At 39.5% G+C, this 10,394-nt stretch overlaps 1 protein-coding gene across 1 annotated transcript in view; it reads right to left on the reverse strand.

Moving 5' to 3' along the window:
* Positions 1–4,196, reverse strand: part of LOC138015298 (uncharacterized) — a 5,050-nt gene extending 854 nt beyond the window's left edge. Inside the window, exons 1-2 of the mRNA XM_068862286.1 lie at positions 4,097–4,196; positions 2,833–3,019 (exon numbers count right to left, since the gene is read on the reverse strand). Coding sequence (XP_068718387.1) covers positions 2,833–3,019; positions 4,097–4,189 — 280 coding nt within the window. The 5' untranslated portion in view covers positions 4,190–4,196. The remainder of the gene's footprint in view (positions 1–2,832; positions 3,020–4,096) is intronic.
* Positions 4,197–10,394: the final 6,198 nt, after the last annotated feature.

A 10,394-nucleotide genomic window follows, 5' to 3' on the forward strand; every position in this document is an offset into this window, starting at 1 on the left:
TAGGTCTATTAGACTAACATTTTGTCGATGTGGATTCAGCGCATGTAAGCATTACATTACACTAGACCAGTGTTCTACTCGTAGAAAAACACACAGAGAATGTTTCAATTTAAAATATGTATATTTAATACCTCTGTTTTGATTGAAACCAAGTTTGTCTCCGCCATGATTTATCAACCCTCGTGGAAACATAACATGAAATCGAGGCTAGCGATCAACTTCCCCAGCCCCTATGAGTGATGATCAAATGCCCAGCCCCCGGGAAGACTAAGATGATTAAATCTCCACCCCCCGAGCAGGAAAAGGCATCAAATGCCCGGGGTATGCCCGGGGGGGGGGGGGGGATGTTGAAGCTTTGACTGGTATATAACTGCCGAGTAAAGGGAATCGCTTGCGGTGAAAACTTAACAAGCGCTGATACTAACGGCCTGCTGAATAAATTACTAGATCCGAGGGACATCTTTTGTTAAATTAAAAAGATCAACCTTTCTGGATACTGGATACTGGATGATGATGATGATGATGTTGATGATGATGATAATAATAATAATAACTTTATTTAACCACGGAATCCTTATCACTAAAAAGTCGTCTTCTAAAGAGCCGTGCGCATTAACACTAATAAAGTTAACACTTAAAAATTACGAGCTTTGTTAAAAAATCTTAAATTAAACGCTGAAAATTGAATAATTTCTAATATACACTAGCGGAATAAAAACAATTTAAAGTAGTGGCATGCTTAGCCTCCGCTGACAGACTTTTCCATGTAACTGCGCTTTAGACTGTAATGTCTCGATTTGACTGGTTTAGAACAGAGCCAGATTTCTTCAGCAAGATGCACAGGCGAGAATTTAGCTTGCCATCGTTTGTCACCGACCTCATTTTGTTTTCCAATCACGATAAAGGAAATGTGAATGATTTTGTCGTGTTTTTGTTTTAAACTCGTCAATCACACGTGCTTTATTATGCAATCGATACTTTCGGTGCTCGCACTCGCAAATACGCACATCGCGAAGTATCCGCGCGTATTAGTACAGCTAATCACATGATTTCGTGCAATTTGGAATAAACAAGCACAAGTAAATTTCTTCAAAAACAAACGAACCCGTAGGGTGAGTGTAATTTCTAGTCTTTGAAAAAATTTCCAACCCTAAGCATTAGTACGCGAAGAGTGTCAGCCGGCTCGTAGTCTTGTTCGTCTTTCTTAGAACTACGAGTGGTATAAATATCCCCCCGATAATTTTGTCGAGGGCCTCCTGTTCAAAGCTATGTGTGAGTTCTTTGTTCATTGAGCAATCAGAATACTTGCTTTATTACCATTTTTTGCATTTAATTACCTATTTTTGCACTGAATTACCTCTTTTCTGCACTTTGTTACCGGAAAACTGCATTTCTCTCAGTCAATCATACCGCAGAAATTTTTTCAGGTATATTATTTGTATAGGTAATCACATGATTTCGAGTGCAATTTGGAATAAATAGGCACGAGTAAATTTTTTTCAAACACGACCAAATGTAGTCTTTGAAAAATTTACAAATGCTTGTTTATTCCAATAGACCAATTTCGATATATTAAAATTCAGTCCTGAACAAAAGACATCATCTCGAGGCTTTAGAGAATAAATATAAGGATTTGTATGAGTTTATTCCCCAGAGCCTCGAGATCGATGATGCCTTTTGTTTTGGACTAAATTTTAATTTATCGAACTGAATTGGTCTATTTGCACAAGAAAAATCATGTGCTTTCTTATTAATAATAATATACATGAAAAAATTCGAGAGTGTTAAGCAGAAGAAATACACGCGCATCACGCAATCAGGGGAAATTTGCGCCACAAATTGCGCCATCCAGGGAGCGCGCTTGATTTGAAAACAAAAGATTTGATTAGTTCTGACCAACCAAGGATTTCGATGTGTAATAGGTATAGGTAATCACATGAGGCCGAGTACTATTAAGGATTAATTGCACGAGTGTTTTGGAAATTTGGAAAATTTCCAAAACAAGTGCAATTAATTTTTAATAGTACGAGGACTCATGCGATTACTTCTTTATCAATAAGGCGCAAAATTTATACGTTGCTATGCAACGGATTAACCATTCATTGACAGGTAATCAAGCCCTCTCTTGATTACCAAAAATGCCCTCGATCAAGAAAAAATGCCCTCTGTCTCAGCCAATCAGCGCTCGGTAATTTTGCCTTATAATGATAAGCATTGATATCACTTTTTTTTTGCACTGAATTACACGTTAAGGCCTGGCCAAACGCTCGCAACATTTCAACGCAACATCTTGCAACATTGTTGGGCACAACATGTTGCATACGTTTGGCCACCCTGTTGCGATATGTTGCAACATGTTGGATGATGTTGGATCAAATTTGAAAGAGGTCAAATTTTTCGTGAAACATTTTGGATGTTGCATGATGTTGTTGTACTCGCTTGACGACGTTTTCGCCTTACGTTTACGCAACATTGTTGGACTAGGGCATGCGCGCTAGGTCCCCTTGTTGCCCGCCAGGGGCCTGGGGCACATAAACATTACATGTAGCGTTGAAAATGTTGAGAATGTTGCGTGCGTTTGGCCAGGCCTTTACACTTAAACTGCACCGCTCTCAGCCAATGAGAATCAAGTAATTTTCTTCATGTATATTGTTATATTTTAAACCATTCAATAAGGTGTATTCATAAGATTTACACTAGACTCGGGCCTTTGGCTCTTTGGATAATAACCTCATCATAGTGCATAATGGTCAAAATCATAAACACCCTCATCCAGGAGTGAAATGCAGTCTATTGAAGTAAATAATTGGAAATACATTTCTGTAACCTTACGTTTTCTATTTGTTCGCTTTTGCACATCCACAGTTACACTCTCTGGCTCCATGTAAAATATCCGCTGCTTAGCACACATGATGGCCATCTCATCGCTCAGAAATGAACGATCATGAACTTCTCTAACAATAGAGTACTCAGTCGTTCGCTTAGCCTCTTTAGGCTGGGTTGGATCCTGAAGGGCTTCCTGTTGAAAAAACAAAACAAAAACACAACAAAAAAACCAATGTGACACACCCTAACACCAACCCAGAGTGGCCAACACATCAAGCATGTACACAACCATTTCACCCGGTCAATTGGCAGCTTTGGCATTGTTAGGCGTTACTAGGCCTCACCAGCATAGCAAAGCCAACATACCAGGAAGAAGGGGGGAGGGGGGCACCCCTTTAAGTGGCAGCCCCACTTAACAAATGTAATGTAAAGATCGTTGTATCACAAAATTATTTTTAAGTGAAAAACACTGAACAAAAAAAAGCAACCCGGTGTTTGCCACTCCCGGTTGGTGTTATGGTGATTTACCACCTTGGCTTTTTTGTTTGTTTGTTTGTTTAGAAGATGTTGTTCCCTTGGTATCGAAGAAAAGGATCAACTACAGAGGGTTTCAATGGGGTTAACCGTGAGCCATGAACGTCGAAAAATGCAGAAAGATGTTAACGGTTAAGCGTGAAAAAATAGCCGTTTGCCATGACTAAAATTAAGAACATTTAGCGTGAATTTTTTTAAATTATGAAAAGTGGGATAGGTAGTACTTTGAAATATTTAGAGTCTTAAGAGACTTCAGAGCACTCGATACCGTTTTAATTCCCTTGCCCTCCGTTCCCAGGGTCTCGATCGGTGTCGTGTAAACGAAAGGTGTAACCGCATCGAAAGGATGCGGTTACAAATGAAACCGAGTTCGTGTAAACGCTGCCTGAGGATCTTTAAATAGCTGAGAAGAAAGTGCTGCCTTTGTAACTACACCCACAAATGGTTTTACTTTCAAGTTTTTTCGGATAAAGACTTTATACCTTTGGACCCGCCTCACAACCATTGGGACGTTGAAGGCGCGGGCCTAATTCCGGGCCACAATTGCAAGTTTATTAGCCTTTGCTTCACTTCATACACATTTAGATGTTCGACTTTAAAACACCAAGATGGCTGCGTTCTTGTTGTTGTTGTTGTTGTTGCTGTTTTCCTTCTAGGAATATATGCACATGCTCTCATCAAGAAATAAACAGGGAGACTTATGTTTTCTTGATTGAACCAGTCACTATGTACTCACCGATTTAAGTAGTTTGATCAAGTCGGCAGGCTTGGGTTGGCTGCCGGTAGAGTTGCTCAGAAAGCAAACGTTGGGCTGAGAGGTTCGGTACATAGAAAAGTTCTGCGTTAAGAAAATTATGAAGAAATAGTTTGAGTTTGCACGAGAAAAATCATGTGATTACTTGACTGTTAATAGTATGCATAAAAAAAATTTCCAACCCTTACCATTACTACCCGAAGACTGTCAGCCGGCGCGTGGTCGTGTTCGTCTTTCTTAGAACTATGGTATAAAAATCTACTCGACAATTTTGTTGAGGGCCTCCGGTTTAAAGTTTCATTATCCAGTTGTTTGTACTTTACTTTGTAGTCTTGGTTTTGCATTTTCATTCAAAATCTCTATGAAAACATTGCTATTCTCGCGTTGTGGCCAAATCTATTCTCCATTAGTATCACCCAACTAGTGGACTAATGCAAATCCTGCATTTTGATTGGCTACGCTAATGGAGGATTATTAGTAATAGACGTCCTCGAGTAGCGAAAAGCGTGACGCTTTCTTTCGTTTTATTCCCAAATAAATAACTCTTCAAATTGCATTTGCTAACTTTATTTAACCTCACACAATAATTAGTGAAAAGTAAAGTAGTTAATGCGTCAATCAAATCTGAGAAAATTGTAATGGTCATGATTTATGCTGAAATAAGGGCTGTTGATAACCAATCATATTCGAGAATTTTGTAATAGTTACGATTAAAAGGGAAACCGTCGTCCACGGGCATTCTGGGATATGGAAACAAGTCGCTACCGTTGCGTAAGGTCCCTAATACAAATATAAAAAGAGAGAGAAAATAAAAGACGATGTTTGTTTATCATTTACAAACAGAAACCTGTTGGTACAAGGTTTGTTCAAATGGTAAGCAGAAACTCCCGGATGGGAAATTTAGTTGGGATCGGCGTGTACCATTTACAAAATTCTTCAAGTTTACCGAGAGAGTCTGGATAGAGGCAAAATCATGGGGGAATGCAAATAGTAAACACGTTTTCGTTTGGAAATTCTGTTTTGGAATTTTGGCCTTTCATTCAAGAAATCCCTTTTTCTCCGGAAATTTTCCGTTTTGGGAAGACCAAAATAGGCCTACCATTTACATTCCAACCGAAATTTCCGGATTTTTTTGGTTAATGGTAAACAACCGATGCTTCTCTCCCTCTCTGAACCTTTCAGGACTTGCTCTACTAACCCGCTTGAAATCGAATATAGCATAGACTTCTCCAGGGGGACCGTCGTCTTCGATGTAGAGGGACTCTGTTTCGTTTTCGGTATCGATGGTAATCTTTTCGTCGATTTCTTTCCTTCCATTGTGAAATTTAACCGTGTATTCCGAAACTGAATCCTGCAAGGAAAACCACATAAAGCTTGGAATCTGCCTTTTTTATGCAATTTTTTGGGTTTTCAAGTGAATCCTTACTGATTGCCCTGGAAAAATAGTGCTTCCTAAATGGCAAAAAGGTGATCAAATAGCGCTCTAATTTTCAAAAACTGCTCGAAAATTAGAAATAGGGATCAAAAGGTGCTAACCGGAATTTGGAAACATTCCCCGGCGTGGAGATTTTCACAACGATGCCTCATTGAGTAGTTCCTTTGGTTGTTTAAAACTGAAGTTCGAGGTTTTTCGAACAAAAACGTATTTAAGATATATAAATTTTTGAAGCCTAATATGCTTTCAAATTGCTTTTCATCAAAGGCGACAGATTCAGGCTTATATCAACCGTGTAACTTTCTGTGTGTGCAAATATTCAATTTCATTGACGATGATCAGGGGCACTCAACGAATCTGTTCCTCACATTATCTGTTCCCCAGAGGAATCTTGCTGGCTGGCAAAAATACAGGTGTTTCGATGAGCTGGCTGGGAAATTTTGTTATTAATTAAGGTTTTGCCTGTGAATTACTGACTTTTTCTAGCATTTCAACCCGAGCTGGCTGTAGAAACTATGAAGACTGAGGACGACTAAAAAAAAAAGAAAAACAAAACCAAAAAAAAGAACATACAAACATACGACGGCTGGTCAGAGTGATTGCGCGTGTCGCTTTTGTTCGGTCGTTTCGGATCGAGGGATTTGAAAGCGCGCGGAATTCCTGGCTGGGAAATAAATTTGATCAGCTGGCTGGGAAACCAATCAATTTTATCTTGCTGGCTGGGAAATTTCTTGTGTGTCTTGCTGGGAAAAAGGAACAGATAATGTTTTCCCAGCAACACTGAAAAACACCTGAAAATGCCTTAATAACATTTATTTTTATTAACTGGGGTATAATAATACATTTTACAACAAATTGGTCGTTGGGTGCCCCTGGATGATGAAAGTATTCCAGTTTGGGATGAAAACTGTTCTTGAAGACAAAATGTAACTCAAACCAAAAACCAAAACGCGAAGAAAGAGCTCAGCTCTTGCCTAAACCTTCCGCTCAAAAAGTGAAAACTTGAGGTGCTCAAAAGCGCTCAAAATAGACCAATTTCGATATATTAAAATTCAGTCCGAATCAAAAGGCATCAGCTCGAGGCTCTAGGGAATAAATGTAAGGATTTGCATGAGTTTATTCCCCAGAGCCTCGAGATGATGCCTTTCGTTTCGGACTGAATAATTGGTCTATTGAACAGTGCTCCAAAATCGAAATATCCTCTAAAAGAGCACCCAGTGCAATCAGCCAAGCCTACTAACTACTGTAACATATATGCCTTTAATTGCTTGATGCCTTGGCTCGATTGACCAGCCGTTTTGTGCGCCCGCGTTCCTCAGCGCACATCACCGCTGGATCAATTTTCGCTGGGTATGCGCCGCTGGCCTCTCAAAGCTCCCACCCCTTTATAGTTTATTTTATGACCAATTAAAGACCCCATCTTAGTCGCTTTTGGGTATTGTTATTTTAGCAATTTTAGCGATCCCAACTTAGTCACTTTCTGTTTATGCATATATATCATATCATATCATATCATATCATATATCTTTATTTACCCTCGGATTTTTAGAGTAGCTTGGTGTAGCTAATTTCTCCGAGCATTTACCCTCCCAACCATGATACATCACAGAAGACAGACCACAACACCGGGAACTACATGCCTTACATGCATAAACCTTATATAAAGCCTTTAAACTATATCATCCTAAAATGAAGAGACACATTTGGTGTACTAAATGAAGAGCACGTTACTTTCCACTAGCCAAACTTCTTATCCCTAAAATCCCGACAACTTGCGAACCCAGTCTAGTTACTATGTCGGGAACTCTGTTGAAAATGCAACTCCATTATAGTCAAGCGGCACATCTCCATCAGCCCATTTATAAGAAGTACCCCTCTCCCCGGGTTGCAATTATTATTACAGCCGTCTGTAATTGTTGCATCGAGAGCCATTTTTCTTCTCTTCCGTGTAAAGGCTTCCAAGTTCGAAGCATTTCTAACGATGTTATGAAGAGAAACGATTGGCATAAGACCGAAAACCCCAATACTACGTTTACCGAATTTAAAGGGGTTGTGGCCTGGCAAATGGTTTCAAGATTTGCTTCAAGTGAACACCCTTTCGATTTTGTTGAACGATGTTGATTGCTAGGTGGGTAGTTTTTGAGGTTCTTAGGTCTTAGCTCTTAGTTTTTGAGACACCTTCTTTCAACCGGGATTGATTGAAAGGTTTTAGGGTTAGGGTTAGGGTTTGGTAAAGATTCATATTTTAGCTTTTTCTAGCCGGCGAAGTTCTACATTAGTTATCACACCTTTGAGAAGTATCATCGTTGACCAGATCAAAGAAGCTGAAGGATTGTGGCTCATGGCAACCTCGTTGGCGGTTGGCCGATGTATGCATAGGGAAGCTCTAGCTAGTTTTCGTATCGGCAGAAGATACGCTGTAGGTTCGCTGTTTTCCCCTCGGCTCTATTATAGAGAGAGGAAACGAACCTACAACCCACTGGAATCGCACTAATATGGCCAACTACGCCATAAAAACACTGATAAGGTACCAAGAAAACAGGGTAAGGCATTGTTCCCCTAAACATGTCGTCAAAGTCCTAGACAAACCCTTGTAATTTACGCCATAACGCTCAAATTCGGCCATAGTTACAACGTTAGCTTGGATTACCTGTGGCCATAAAAGGAGTTTACACAAATGCTTTTAACAACAGGTTTTTGGTATTGAAAACTCGTCCGCTGTCTGGTTTCCCGTTTCATTTGCATGTCAAAAAATGCGAATGCTCTTTGGCGTCTTGTTCTATCGAATTTGTCATTGAAAAGAAATAAAACTTACACACTCTTAACTCCTTTAGGCAAAATATCGCAAAATATCAACGTATCACGCCAGCTTCGATTGTTTGATATTATCTATATTCATAAAAACCCTTGATATTCTGAAGTACAGCTTTGATATATATTTAGATAAAAATTATTATTATTATTATCATGATAATTTTATGCTTATGGACGTCTTTGATATTCTTAAAGGCAGTTTTAACATGATGGTTTGATATTTGCCAAGAGCGATGATATCCCAGGCAGAGCCAAAGCGCAGATTCAAAGGATATTGACTAAGTCCAAGCGCTGCCGTTAAGAATGAAGCAGGTAACGGTTGGTTAACTTTTACAGGGTCTGCATAGTGTGTTCAGCTTATGTATGGCTTGGTATTTTCGTCAACCATTTGTATACATCTAGAAATCAATACTCCATAACTGGGATTTGAACACGTGACTCTAACTTAACAGAGTTAGTGTAGGGGACTGGTGATGAAAACCGGCAAACTTCAAAGTAGCCTGTTGGCTTGGTCACGTGACATTAACCCGGCACACAATGAGAGGCAAAACCTGAGCAGTTTTTCCTTTATAATACTGATTTACATCAAAGTTAATATCGATCGTTTTTGAGATCTAGAAATAGTTCATAAAGAGTCATGCCGGGTGAAAATTGTGCAGTTAGGGGCTGTGGATCGTGCAGATGCAATGTGAAAGCTGCCATCGACGAGGAACGAAGCGCACATGAAACGGAGGGACGCGGATTTGCTCAATGAAATCACAAAGACAATAGTGATAAACCAAGACTTTAGACGATTAACTGCAAATGATAGAGAATTCACCTGCGAGAAGCATTTTGATCCCGAGGACTTAGAAGTATGTAAGTAATACTACTTACAGTATTACGTTCTCACTTCATAACTTGTGTTTACATATTCCGCACGCTTGTGTGCCGGTTTCAAAGATCAATTGAGGTATGTTTGGACTTACGTTTGATTCGCTCGTTTTACAGTCTAAGTCTATATTTTAGCTAAATTATGTTTTTTTTTTGTTTGGCTACTGCAGTTTATACAGTCTGAGAGAAATTCACAAGGAAAAAGCTACGATTTGGTGCCCTTCCAAGGCTCAACATGCCGAGCAGAAGTTATGAAAGCAAGGAGACAGCCCTTCGACCTTGCCGAACTGTTGTTAAAGAACGGGTAGAGCCTCCAAAAACAGCGTGCTGAAAGGATTTCACAGAGTTGTGTAAGCGATTCAGTGGTCTTAAAGGCTGTAGTGCCAGATATTGTAGAGTGCTCTCTGTCAGAAAGGCTTGGAGCCCCTCTTGTTACTAGCCTTTACTATGGAAGTGTTTGGATGTTTTGTACCAGAAGATCATCGCCTATATCTCGACTATAAACGGACAGTGTTTCAAAAAAGACTCAGAATGAGCTGCTTGTTCAGAGTATTTGGGATATGTGAATAAGGGAAGTAAAGGAAAAGAGAAGAGATTAGCAGCAATTACACATGTTAAGGCACCTGGCTCAAAAACAAAATCTGAAAGAATTAAACTAACATTACAATGACAGAGGTTAAGTTGTGCACAACTTGAGCAAGAACTTAATGAGATGTGTGCTGAACTGCAGAAGACTAACATTGAAGTAGATCACGAATTAAGTAATGACTTTACCAGGTATCCTTGAAGGAGCTGGTTCAAAAGTTACTCCTTTTATAACCCAGTTCTGGCAACAGCAGAAGAAGCTGTTTTCCAGCAGTCCAACTGGAGTCCGTTATCATCCGATTTCAACTTTTGGGTGAAAGTTGACTTCCTCTAATGAACAATTTTTTTGCCAAATATCAGCGTCGAGCAACATTTGGGAGTAGAGAAATAAACTCCTTGGTTAATTTTTTATCTGGGATTAGCGTTAAATGATTTTTAAAAACACCAGGCCCCGCACTATTTGTTGAAGAACGTTTAATGGAACAGCGTCGTTTCTTCTCAAGTTTTTTCAAAAGTTCCTTCTTTCGTTCGACTTGTCTCAGCAAGTTAACAAAGGTGCAGCTACAAAAGCAT

Source organism: Montipora capricornis, chromosome 9 (assembly GCF_036669925.1).
Source record: "Montipora capricornis isolate CH-2021 chromosome 9, ASM3666992v2, whole genome shotgun sequence".
Lineage (NCBI taxonomy): Eukaryota > Metazoa > Cnidaria > Anthozoa > Scleractinia > Acroporidae > Montipora > Montipora capricornis.